General features: G+C 36.1%; 1 protein-coding gene across 3 annotated transcripts in view; it reads left to right on the top strand.

The window, feature by feature from the left end:
* LOC145670422 (uncharacterized) overlaps positions 1-14101 on the top strand; it is an 88663-nt gene that overhangs the window by 21870 nt on the left and 52692 nt on the right. For all 3 annotated transcript variants that reach the window (XM_081739086.1, XM_081739087.1, XM_081739085.1), the window contains exon 2: positions 6331-6544. In XM_081739086.1, the coding sequence (XP_081595212.1) occupies positions 6331-6544 (214 nt within the window). The remainder of the gene's footprint in view (positions 1-6330; positions 6545-14101) is intronic.

The raw sequence follows: 14101 nt of genomic DNA, 5'->3' as shown, positions 1-14101 counted from the left end.
TGGAATAAACAAGGTCAGATTAGCCCAAGATCGAAAGTGATAAACACACTTCCAATGAGAGTATAGAAAATCACGGTGGCTCTGTGGTACAGCTATCACCTCTGATGTGAGGGACAGCTTGTTCAATCCCAAGCCATTGTATCTTGTGGTGGACACCAGCAAAGTTTCCTCCGTAAATTTTCTCAAAGTTTTGTTTCCTTCCACATTCTTATTCTACCGATTCTTTCATAAACATTTACTTTCAGAGTCATCCGACTCCATTAGCCTTTATTAGCATAGCTGTGAGACATAAGCATAACTAGACGGTGAACAACTATAACACTGTTGTCTCCCCCCGTAGAATACAGTTGTTAAGAATGGTCACGAGTTGAATCAAAAGTAATTTTCTCGAGTCGAGTTACGAGCCGAGCGTGCGCGCCAACTACCTGGGTGCTCCAGGTTCCAGCACCCACAGAAAAAGTCTTGTGGGCGCGCCGCACCCACAAGATTTTTAGTTTGATAAAAACAAAATAAGAACAATATTTGTCACTTGCCATTATCAAAAAATAATAAGCAATTAAAACATTGAGATGGGAGTTAAAATTTCTAACCTCTAAAGCATAACTGTTTATTTCAAATGTGTTTGTGCAAAGGCAACTGAGCAATACCCACTTTCGTTATTTGTCTCTGGCCTACTCAAAGGCAGTCTTCACAACGACAAGTAGGAATATATTTTGAATAGAATCGAGCACAGCCCCTTATGACAGAGTTCATAAAAGATTTTAACTAAAAGAAAATCAATCAAAAAATATGGAGACTCCCCTGAAAACATATTACATGTCCCTCCATTGATATGCACCCTCTTAAATTTTGGAAAGTCGGTGCCGTTGGAGCCCAGTCACTGTTTTTGATGTCGAATTTCGAGTTGAGTCGAGTTTAATAAATGGCTCGATTGTTCAGCTCGCTTTAACTTGTTTTGGAATCATAGCCTTGATTAAACTGGAAAGCGAAAGTCATGAGAAATGTACGCTGTAGTGTCAAATACTTTTAGTGCTGCTCACGAAAGGGGACACTACTCGCATCTCGTCTCGTCTCGACAACGAGACAATAGTAGATTTTTATAACGAGACAGCCTCAAATGTCGAGAGCACCAATATAAGTATATACTGTAGTTCGTGTTCGGTTTGACACCGACTCAGGTGACCCATCGGCACGAGCTGTCTCTGTTGGGGTGAGCCATCAACTTGGTTCGGTTCGGCTCAGTTCGGCTCAACTGAACAAAGGGCTCGAGCTGGCTCTGTTGGATGAGCTATTGACTCAGCTCACTTCTCGGTTGGGCTCGATAGTGAATGAACTGTGAGCCGAACCGCTCGAGCCGTTGACAACCCTAAATCCGTGCCGAGCAATTTTAAACATTTTTGGCCGGCGCACTATAACTTTTAACAATTTTTGGCTCGAGCCCGAATACTTGCTCCTCCGAATACTCGAACCCAGAACCTCGTGAATAATGTCCTTTCTCGACGACCGAGGTTGGTAGTCAACTAGTTTTTTGTATTCAGATACAAACCGCCTATCTTTCATGTTTGTACATGGTGTTGTATTAATAATAATAATAATAATAATAATAATAATAATAATAATAATAATAATAATAATAATAATAATAATAATAATAATAATAATAATAATAATAAGTAGTAGTAGTAGTAGTAGTAGTAGTAGTAGTAGTAGTAGTAGTAGTAGTAGTAATAGTAGTAGTACTAGTAGTAGTAGTAGTATAATTGATAATAATTATATTGTCTTTGGAGTATACTTGAAGAGAGTACTTGAAACTACACACAGGATTTGGCTTGATTTGGCTCGCTTTGGCTTGTCTCGAAACTTGATCCGAATTCATGGATCACAATTCTCCTTAGGTGAGGGTATGCCATACCCCCACATACCACCCCACTTCGAACACCGTATAGAATGATAAAATAGATATTCAAAGTTGGTTCTGCTTAACATTGAGAGTCGCATTTTAAGCACAATGTAACAACACGACGAATAATTCCAGTATTTTATAAGTTGATCATGACCTGTGATAAGGTTATGTAGTCTTTATTCATGATGTGCAATTTCTTGTTTTGGTAAAAGCGATTCTGTGTAAATAGGTAGCCAAGTGCAATTTAAGTAATTACTACATTTGAAATTCTTAAATTTCAACATTCTGTTACGTACAGTATGTATTATTCAGAAATGAAATTGTAACCTGAGTAATGACGTAGTCAAATGTGTGAATATATTCGCTCTCGCTAATAATAATAATACGTAAGATTGTGCGAAATTTTATTATTATTATTATTACTTAAGGTAGAACATAATTATAATAGAGTATAGGAACCCTTTACTTTATGGTCTATGGAACCCAGAGGTCTGATGCCGCACTCACAAAAGCTCTCCATTGACTTCTATTTTTAGTCAACTGGATCCAGTTTCTATTTTGTGCTCGTACTTCTGCGAGTTCCATTTTAATATTATCTTCCCATCTAGGTCTTCCTAATGGTATTTTTCCGATTGTATTAAAACTTTGAAAGCTTTCGTACTTTCCTCCATTCTGACTACCTGACCTGGCTACCCCGGCTTGATTACACAAACAATGTTGGGTAAACCATATAAATTATCAATTTCCTCGTTATGAAATTTCCGCCATTTCCGAGATCCACCCTTCTTAAATCTGAATAAGGCTGCAATGGCTCAGTAGTAAAGCCTTCACCTCTGCTGCATGGGTTCCCTGGCTTGATCCCAGCTCGCAAAAAGTGGGTTTTGTGGTGGCCAAACACTATATGTGTGAGTTTCTCTCTGTGTTCTCCCGTTTCCTTTTGCTTCCTTCATTCCGCCATTTCATTCATTTCTTATTGTCACCGTCTCCTTTAGCCTAGCTGGCATAACCTGTGGGACGTAGAACTGAAAGATTTCATTTGGGTCTAAATATTTGCCTTAGGGTTCTATTCTCAAATAACTTACTTTCAGTTTGCGTTGTTTCCTCGAAGTAATCAACCATGTTTCGTAACCATAAAGTAATTAGGAATCATTATCATCTCAAATATGTTAAGCTTCAAATCCTTTGACATAATTTGCGAAGACAAGTGTTTGAACTGAATAATAACATGAACATGCTTTTGGTAAACATTTATTTTCTTCGTGAATATAGTTTTGGTCTGTAAATGTTGATCCTAGATATTTAAAAGTATCCACTTCGCCAAAACTATTATCATCATCTCCTATGATATTTATATCATCAGCGTAAGCCATAACCTAATGAAGGCCATTCAGCTTTAGGCCCTGGTTATTATCTTTGATTTTCCTCATAGCGTATTCCAGTACACAAAATTAAATAATAATGGCGACAATGCATCTCCTTGCTTCAGACCATTCTCGATGTGAAAGCTCGAGAAAAAGTACTTTCCTACACAGCAAAAAATGAGGTGTTGAAACAACACAAAATGACTACCACTTTAGTGTTACTTGTGTGTCAATTCAACACCAACCACATCGCCTTCAGAACATATCAGAAATACCTCGTTACTAGCGATGAGTATTTTCATTTTTTTTTTTTTTTTGTTTGGTATGAGCAAAGCTTTGCGAAATGTATTTCGCATTTATGACAAGTAACTAATAACGTTCTATGTTTTCTGTAATCGGTCACAATAATATTGTAAACATGTGAATCGTCTGACAATAGTTACGCAGTGAGCAGTGCTTCCATCTGTTTGTTTTATCTGTTATTCTTGTGTCTTAGCACGTATGAACAGAAGATGGCAGAACTGTTGCCCGTGTAACTGTTGAAAGACTATTCACAGGTTTACAACAATATTATTGTGACCGATTACAGAAAACATAGAACATTATTTGCCACTTCGCATAAGTGCCAAATATTCTTTCGCAAAGCTTTGTTTATAATATATGATAACTACCCATGCAAATTCTCTCAGGTAGTAACGAGTTATTTCTGATATGCTCGGAAGGCGATGTGCTTGGTGCTGAATTAACACACAAGTAACACGCTAAAGTGGTAGTCATTTTGTGTTGTTTCAACACCTCATTTTTTACAGTGTACGCGGGCGTTACTTTCGGATTCAATTAAACACACTTTTATTAATGTAACTATTTTTTTCGGTATACCAAATTTGGTAAGAATATTGTACAATGTTTCTCTTCTAACGTAGTCGTAGGCTTTTCTGAAATCAATAAAGAATTGATGTTGCGGCTTATTGGATTACCATTTCTTTTCGAGTATTTGACGAATGGTAAATCTGGTCGATAATTGATCGGTTTTGCGTAAATCCACACTGATAATCTAAAATAATTTCATCTGCGTATGGGGTCAATTTTGCTAACAGCACATAAGAAATATATAATTTTAAACATTCTTCAAATCTTTCAGTGTTACGTCTCACAGTTATGCCGGCTAGGCTGAAGAAGACACTGATAATAAGAAATGAATGAAGTGGTGAATGAATAAAGTGGAAGGAAACGGAAGAACTCATGCACACGATGTTTGTCCACCACAAACTTCGCTTGGCGCAAGATAGGTTCAAACCAGGGACTCCACGCACCAGAGGTGAACGCTCTTCCACTGAGCCACCGCGGTTCCTATAATTTTAAACAAATGTATCTTATGATAAATTTTCTCTGATGTATGTTACATGATAGCACAGAGCGTTAAAGCACATAAAATTTGTGTTTTAGAAAATAAAAGTAACTAAGAATAGAAACAAAAGAATCAATAAACGGAACCAATCCTCAAGAAATTCCTCGAATTGAGAAAGAAAATTAAACAACAAAAGCTTTAAAAATATATATATTAACTAAATTGGACAAAAGCACTGAAAAGCATATAATAATAATAATAATAATAATAATAATAATAATAATAATAATAATAATAATAATAATAATAATAATAATAATAATAATAATAAAGCACTTAAAAGCAGAAAATAACTCGTTATTAATATTTTTTGAAAAAAATCTTGAAACCTATGTCAAGTCTGTTAAATAATTGCCTGATATAAAATAAGTTTGAAGGATAATTGTGTGAGGAATTAATTTTTTAGCTTGGTATGGACTTCAAAAAAAATTTATTGATGATAGTAAGAAATAATTTTCTGGTCTTAATCGATTTATTATTATTATTTTCTGATTTTTAGCGCATTTACTATTTTCTACCTTCCAGAGCTTTTGTTGCAGCCGGTTATTTTTAAATTTATTTTCTTCTTATTGATGTATTTTTCAAGTTTGTTATTTTCCATTAAGTTTGTTTAATTTTTTTTCAATTTTTAGTTACCTTAGTAGTTTAGTTAGCTACCTAAATTAGCGGTATGATACTAACTTCCTATAAAATGGGTCGGCCTACGGAACATGCGTGAACAGTATATCTATATTTATCTATCCATATATATTGATTATATCTATCCATCTATTCTCTCTCTGTTTATATATCTTAGGAAACAAACCATACAAGGTAGACAAAAGCAGCTTTTTGCCAGATACCACGAGTGACAAGTAGAGACCTACACAGCATCCTAATACAAGGTGGTGTGACGAAATTAGGTAGTGAATGTGTTAGAAATGAATTATCCAAGATATATAGTTGTCAGAAAGTATTGAAAAGACCTTAATCCAGCAATGGATCGACAATTTTTGATGGTATATATGCGTTTCAAATACATATAAATAACCCTCACCACTACACTGACCTGAGCCCAGTTTTCATTCTTGATATCTAAGCATTTGAGATTAAGAAATAAACGCTTATACCTTGTTCTGGGAGATCATATGTTTAGCCCTGTAACTGTAAGAATTTCTATAAACAAAGATAGTTAAACTGAAATTAGGTTTTCCTGGGTATAACTGGGTAAAATTTATTGTTATGTATGGGTATCCGGCTGAATATCACCACTGGTTACGTCAAAAGATCTGTATGAGAAATAGATTGACAGATGAGCATTTATCTTCACTTCTGAGAATCAGTACATCCCACTTCCAATTAGATCATGGGAAACTTGAACCATTATTAAGGTATTTACAAGCATTTTGTAAAATGTACCATTGTGGTTTTTAATAAATTATATTGGTCCGCCTAAAGTTTTTTTTCTCTCTTTTACCTCCTAAAAGGTTTAACATACTGCTCTAAATAATGGGAATCCTGTATATTTTCCTAATCTAAGAATTATTATTTTTGTAGTTTATATGAAAGCATAACAATATCAATTTTAAGAAAATGGAATTGTATAATATTTGATATTTTATTTTACAAAACTTCGTAAAATTGTTAGACGTAGTGATTTAATTTGTTATATATTGCAGGTGTAGGTGATGCTCTCAGTTACGGTCGCATGTTTCTGTCCGACTCCAGCAATTTCCGAAGACTAGAGGACTCCCCTCATTCGGAGCACAACTTCTGCAGGCCCTCGTTTGATCATGGTCCCAGGAAACCGCCTTACACTTACACAGAACTTATAGAGCAAGCGTTAAAAGAGAAGGGGGAGCTAACGGTTTCCGGGATTTACCAGTGGATTTCGTAAGTACAATCTATTTTCTGTCTTTGTAATGTAAATAGGATATGTGTAAGTGTTTTGTCAACTTATGATCATAGAAATTATCTAGAGACAATTCTAGTTCGTCTACTACTTGTATGGCATGCGCTCCCTGAATCCTCGAAAAGCTAACCTAGTAAGATAGGGTCAAAAGATTGTAATTTTTGTGAACCTTTTTTTGTGAGGTACTTCCGTTTCCTCCTACATTTTCATTTTGCTAATTCTTGCATCATCATTCACTTGCTTTAACCATTAGTGTCTCTTTAGCCTAACGGGCTTAATTGTCGGACGTTAAACTGAAAGGTTTCATTTGAATTTCATCGGTATCCATTCCATTTCATTTGAATTTTATTGAATTTAAATAAAATTCATTTGAATTTAATTGAATTTTATTGATATTCATTCCATTTATTTGAATTATATTGATTTCATTTCATTTCATTCGAATTTTATTGATATCACATCAAAAGATTCACGAAACTATAAAGGAAATATTTACAATTATTATAATAGGAACTACTTTTGAAATCGAAAAGCCATGGAACAAACACTTTTTATATATTTGTTACCTCATTATCTGCGGATAGAGATATTGCGGATGAGGTACAGATGCGGATACGATTTTTTTATATCCGTGCGGACCTCTACCCATGTTAATACTTTCCTTCACACCAACAAAGTACCTCCTATTATGCAACCCACCTTGACACATTGAATTGTTGGTTGCAGAACTAAAGGGGTAGATTTTTCCATTCCTTTTCTTTTCTTTTTAATTATTTGTTACCGAGTTTTCACTTCCCATTAAGTTATAAAATATAAGAAAGATAAACTTATATCTCAATGATCAAATCGGAAAGGTTTGAACATTTTTAATTTCCCCTTGTGTGGCGCACGTGATCAAGCGATCATGTACTCACCGTACCTGGCACAGTCTATTGACCGTTCTTTCAGCAACACTATTGTTAAGTCGAGCCCAGCGTCGTCGGGAGAAAAGAGACCAATGGGAAGTATCATGTGCCTTTGTCCAGTTTAGTCAATTTTAACCTTAGGAAGAGAATATATAGAAGTTGGAAGAAAGTAATACATGAGAAGTCATCCTATTGATTTGTGGGAAGAATGTATAAAACAATTGTGGTGGCGAAAATTTCCCCTCTCCTAGGTTGAAAAAAATAATGGATATAGCTGTGTAGATACAGGAAATGATAACTCTTTCCATGGTTTTCTGATTACAGGAGAAGGTTATTAGCCTACCCTCATTTCGTCCTATACGAGTGCATGCGTTTATTGTTCACATGTAGACATGGATACCACCTGCCACCATTCAGCGTCGATGGTGTGTTTGGCTTGGCTTAAAACAAGTGGATGATGATAGCACCCCTTAAATGAATCTTCAAACAACTGGCGGATGTACATTGTGTTTATTCACACTTGTTTTAATCGAGGGGTCTAAACTGCATAATTTTCAGGAGAGTAAACAAAGAAATTTCAGATTATGTACAGAAAACATTGCATAACGCAGGTAGTAAATTCCAAGTAACTATGGAGGCCGCAGTGGCTCAGTGGTAGGATCTCTGGTGCATGGGGTCCTTGGTTCGACCCCAGCTCGCGCCAAGTGAGCTTCGTGGTGGACAAACACCGTGTGCTTAGGTTTTGTCTGGGTTCTCCTGTTTTCTCCCACTTCCTTCATTTCACCATCTCATTCATCTTATCATCACTGTCTCCTTTAGCGTAGCCGGCATAATCGTGGGACGTAAAACTTAAAGATTTAATTTTTTTTCAAGAAACTATGCAAAACTGCGTTGTTCGAGATCTGTTTATAATGAGTTCACACTAAAATTTGTTCATTATAAAAATTTAGGATATCAAACAAATTTTAAAATGAGAAAAATAACGTAAACAATACAGACAAACTTTTTAAACATAGCCCTTCCCGCTGGTTTAGGGCTAGCGTAAACGAACTAGTGGTCAAAATAAATTGAAATTTTGTATAAATGTTAACCCACATTCGAGGCTCACGAGGAGATAGGATATTGCGAAATGTGACTTTTAAGAGAAGAAAGGGTGAGTTTTTTTTTTTAAATTTACATATTTCTGGGCATTATCGGTATGGATGGCCGATACACTATTCGGAGAATTGGGAGGGAAAGAAAGGAATGAGTAAGGTTGGAATCAACCTGGAAGTGTATGGTAGGTACTATCCCGGCATTTGTCTGGTATGAATGAGGAAAATCTAGGAAAAACATCATCAAGTTGGTGGGCCTGAACAGGCTGTTACACATTTTCGACCGAGTGTCCCCAGTTGGATACGAATGCAGACTTGTACCACCAAACGCGAAAGCGTTATCAATTACTAGAGGTCTGCACGGGCTCGGCTCGGGCCGTAAATTTTTAATTATACAACCATATTTCTCGGGACTTTTCGGACCTAACTTTGTAAATATACTGTACAACGATATATACTGCACTGTTCTTTCTGGAGAACTTTTAAAGCACAACTGCAAGATTAAACCTCTAGTTTCTGTAAATAAAAATACAATTTTGCGTTAATTATTAAGTTTCTGTAATTTGGGCTTATTTCGGAATCATTTGATTATCACACGAGCTCGGGCCTAAATGCTAAAACATATTTCGGACTCGGGTCGGGCCTCATGTTGTAAATTCACGGGCCGGGCCGGGCTCGAGCTGAAAATTCCGGCCCGTGCAAACCTCTAGTGACTACGCTACGTGGAGCCACGATATGAAATCGAACATGCATTAACAAGTGTTTTGAAAACAGAAAAAAAATGTAGATATATTTCAAATATTTTTCATAAATGTTATTCTTCCCACGAGAAGAACAGGTATTTTACTAGTACAAAACTAAATAATTGTTAGCAATGTTAAAAAGAAAAAAAACATTATTCTCTTTTTAAAATAAAAACTTACTAAAAACGAAATCATAAGAGTAAAGTATTTAGAATAATAGTGATTGCAAACAAATTATTTTCTTTCAAGTGAAAAAATTTGAGAAATAGATTTTGAGACGAATAACTGGAGCTTTCCTCTTGTACGAGTATAAAACATAGGCGTAAATCAACGGTATTATTCTCACTTGTAAATGTCATTTCTCACACCTGGCATTTGTCGTTTACATCTGAAACACAAAAACCCATTAACTTCTGATCAAAAAGATTTCCTGATTCACTAGACTCCGCAACTGGTTCGCCACATAATAAAAGATTCCACTGTGAGTAACAGTAAAAGTGGACGGTATTGGGACACAATAAAACGAGTCCTTCTGTTCTCCTCAGAAAAAAATGACAGATTAGATGGATGTTAGGCAAATAAAAATGATTTTTAAACGTAACAGCTGATCAATCACATCTCTCTTTCTTCTTCAAGTATTTCTAGAAGTAAAGGTTTGCATATTCAGATTAATTCTCTTTTAACGTCTTTATCCTTATAATTGATTGTCAGAATATCTAAAGACAGTGTAAATTAATTTTATTAATAAATGAGTGATTCGTGCTGTAGGCATTCGAGCGTTTGTTATGGTTTATTAAGCCAAGATATAACTGTTACTTTCAAAAGAACAAAATTTTCCTCACAAAATGCTGTAATCACATTAAATATTTTTATTTAAGCGAGCGTAAGTGAGCTTCTACCATCTGACTGGACATGCATTTGTATTTGAGTGTTTGTGTCTATGTGTGTATCTGTGTGTTCTTCGATAACTCTCCTAAAAATTTATCCTTTTTTAGTGAAAATCGGCACGTATCTTCCTTGAACCTAAATCAAAAATGCATTCTTTGTCCCTCGATCTTCTAATGATAAATGACACTCTGTTCAGTGTTTGTAGGCTTTCTTAAGAAAATTTCCCTCGACTGGAACAAAATTTTCCTTATCAAAATTTCCCTAGTTTGCTGAGTGTCCAATTCCTATGATAATATTAATTTAGCTACATTAAAGAAAGTGACAACCATATTTGTTTTATTCATTTGCTTTCTGCTTCTACTTTTTATACTTTTCCCTTATTTTTTCCAAACAATAGACATACACCTACCCAACAATGCGTGCTAATTATACTACTTTGAACATACACAAACTATTCCTATTGTATCGGTTTATTTCTTAAGAACAATCAAATTTTAAGCATTTATATTGGTCAGTTAATTAGCGCGAGAATTTCCTTGGATTTTCACGTTTTATCGAAAAATTCCTTTTTTGCTAAATTTACCTACAAAATTTCCCTACATTACAGAAATTTCCCTCAAACTATGAACACAAACCCTGCTAAGAATCTTGTTGTAATGAAGCTTATTTTGCCAATCGATTGCACTTACATGTTCATATTAAATACATTGATTTATTTGTCGATAAAAGAGTAATTCAAATCAGTGAAACTATTTTGTTATAAGAAACTACGAGCATGTGCACAGAAAAGTAGTGATAGTTTCATTTGACATTTAGCAACAATGGGGTACAACGACATTTGTTCAAAGAATTACTATCTCAAGCAAGGTCATAGCTAGGGTGGCAGCCAGGGCCACAAAACGTGTTTCCCCTTCAAATTTTCTACTTGTATGTCGTTGATACTCTAAGATGTGCGGCAGCGGAATTGACATTTGATCTTGAGAGCTGCCTTTTACACCAAGTAATCCGCGTAAAGTAACATTGCCAACCCTATAATGTGAGGAACCGTATATTGCAATGTTTTACCCTGAAAGCAAGTTTCTTGTCGGGCGTTTGGGAATAACGCAGCGCGAGCTCATTGATTCACATCAATTGTCAGTTCAGCTGCTGAATAGCATAAAGTGTCAAAGCAGTCTAATCAAATATATACAGAGTGTCCAAATTGAAACGCCTTAATTTTAACTGACTGTAATACCGCACATATTTAGTGCATAGGGATGAAGTTCTGTCTGTGCAACCAATAAATTGTGTGTGTTCCATGAATGACACGGAAGATATCTTGGCGATATTCAATTTCTTCTCGGTTGATTGCAGTATCTTTGGCATAATGTCTCAATAGCACCGTGAATCATAACACAAACCTGTTCCACAGTTCTCATTTTTGTTGCATATCCCATGTTTTTTAACATACTCCTATAGGAAAAAATCCCGGGGAGTATTAGGCGGCTGAAGTGGCCAGTAAATTGCATCACTTCTCCCAATTTATTTTTGTGGGTGTCGTTCAATGCGTTTTGGACTTACTATTATGAAAGTGTTTCATTCTGCTGGAAAAGTACAGTTGTGTGTTGATGGAAAACAAAATTTTGTAACATATCAAGATACATGAAATTCTGCAATAATGGATCCCAGTTCTGTGTACCACCACATAGTTTCCGCGTTTTCAGCATTGGTTGTCATTTTTACCCTTCAGCATGTGGGGCTATCATTATTTTTCTACAATTATTTAAAAAAAAAAGACTCCAAGGAAACTGATACCCGCAGTACCGCAAGGGATCAGCTGATTGATGTGCCAGAAAAAATACAGCTTACTCAACATGCAATGAGCCAGCTATTCGATTTAACACCTTTAACAGTGATCAGGGACGTATGCAGTGGGTGCGTCCTGGGTGTCTGGACTCTCAAAATCTCGAATGATTTTACAAATTTTCAAATTTAAATTTTTATCGTCATATTGAATTTGGACCCCTCTAATACCTCTGGACCCCTTCAGAAATAAATTTCTGCGTACATGCCTGACTGTGAACACAGCCAGTCTTGAGAGACTCCAGCTGAGGTGCGTCTGTAAGACCCGCATTTATCATCTGCTCTTTGCCACATTGCAGGACAAAAAACAAACCACTGAATACTGTACAAAAACACCTACCGGCATGGCAATTCGCAGCGGGGGCAGATTTCCCCTGGATTTTCGAAGGGTATTCAGTTCTTGAAAATACATATCAAAACACACTAATTTGGTCTCACATACTATAGTACTATAGTTTATTCAATGTAGTTAATAAGGATAATGCTTAAATAATTATTGTTTTATATGATCCATTATGTGCACGTGTGCATCAAAGTGTGTGTCGGTCTTTTGCCTCTGTCCAAATGGCAGTTAGTCGACACAATACATGAAGCAGACATTAACATCACAACTGGTGGTCACATTTAGTCGCTGACATACCGTGACAGCAATGCCAACGGCCGCTGCAAGTTTGTTTGGCACTCCTGAAAAGGTTTACTGCATGGGTTTATGGTTGTTGCTGAGATTCAATTATGCGGGGTAAGTTGCTGATATGCAAGGTTGATAAAAGTGTAAAAGGAATACAGAATACTTCCAGACCTTTCGGATCAGCATCTCACAATTGTACGGTGTGGATGCCAACCAGGTAAGGAAGTTATACCGCCAGAACATGTTTGAGTTTTTATTAGCAAATGAACGGAGTTAGAAATTCGTGTCATTTCGTTTCAAGATATTCCTGTGACGAGTCTTGATACCAGTCTAATGAGTGTTTGAGACTTTGTCCTGTTGAAAATACATATCCAAAATCGATGTCTTCTCATCTTCGTTGGTCTCTTGATATTTTGCAAGGAGGAGTGGAGCCCAATTTCGATGGCCGTGCTTCGCCGGAGTTTTTCTCGAACGGAAACTTTAATATTTGGCTATAGTTCACAGTACTGTGAGTTGGGCAACGAAGTTTCTTGTACGAGACAAGTACCTTTCTCATAAGAGCCGCATAACCATCTGTATTCATAATACTGCATCAGGAAACTAGAGGCGGACTAGCCATGAAACAATCTTTTGAAAATGAGAAATTCAGTAAATATAAATTTGTCACGATGACTTGATCATTACCAAAGTGAAAAATCATCATCATCATAGGTATTCTACCATTATTGGCAGGTCACTTGCTGCAACTGAGAAGCTTCCATGATCCACGGTTTTTTTTTTTTTTTTTGCTAACCTCTTCATCTTCACGTATTGATATTGTCCTTTAAGTGTAGTCTCCTTCACCCCCTCACTCTGTTTCCTGCCACTATATGCTCTAGCACGTCCCTCATCATACAGTTCCTCTTAGCCAATATCCCAACTAGTTTCTCTTCGTCTTCTCAATAATAGGCTATCTATAATTGTTCTTTTCTCTTCTACTATTTCCAACACTCTCTAATTCCCTTTCTTTATATTCTTCTCCACACCCACATTTCGAAAGCTTCTAATCATGTTTAATCATTTTTGCATAATGTAGCTAATAAGTTGTCATATAATGGAATGATGGACAAATATTTTGAATTCATTGTTATAAATAGTTGTGAATACAATGTTATGTCAGCTGATAAGTTGCAGTAACTTTTGCTTCTCAGACAGTTAGTCCTTGGGGCAGGCCCGTATCCAGGGGGGTCTAGGAAGGCCGCCCCCCCAAAAAAATTACTGGCCCCCTAAAATTTTCAGCGGTAAACTTGCAAATGAATCGCCTCCCTAAATTCTACCAATCCCCCCTACATTTTTGAGCTGGCTACCGGCCTGCCTTGGGGCCGAGCTGCAACAGAAATGTTTTGCTACAGAACCTTCATTTTATTTCACATTAAACCTTAATTTATATATATTGCTT

This window comes from Thermobia domestica, chromosome 14 (genome assembly GCF_964235325.1).
Source record: "Thermobia domestica chromosome 14, izTheDome1.hap1.1, whole genome shotgun sequence".
NCBI classification, from domain to species: domain Eukaryota; kingdom Metazoa; phylum Arthropoda; class Insecta; order Zygentoma; family Lepismatidae; genus Thermobia; species Thermobia domestica.
Note: the sequence above shows the minus strand (reverse complement) of the source record. Positions and strands in the feature narration are given on the sequence as shown.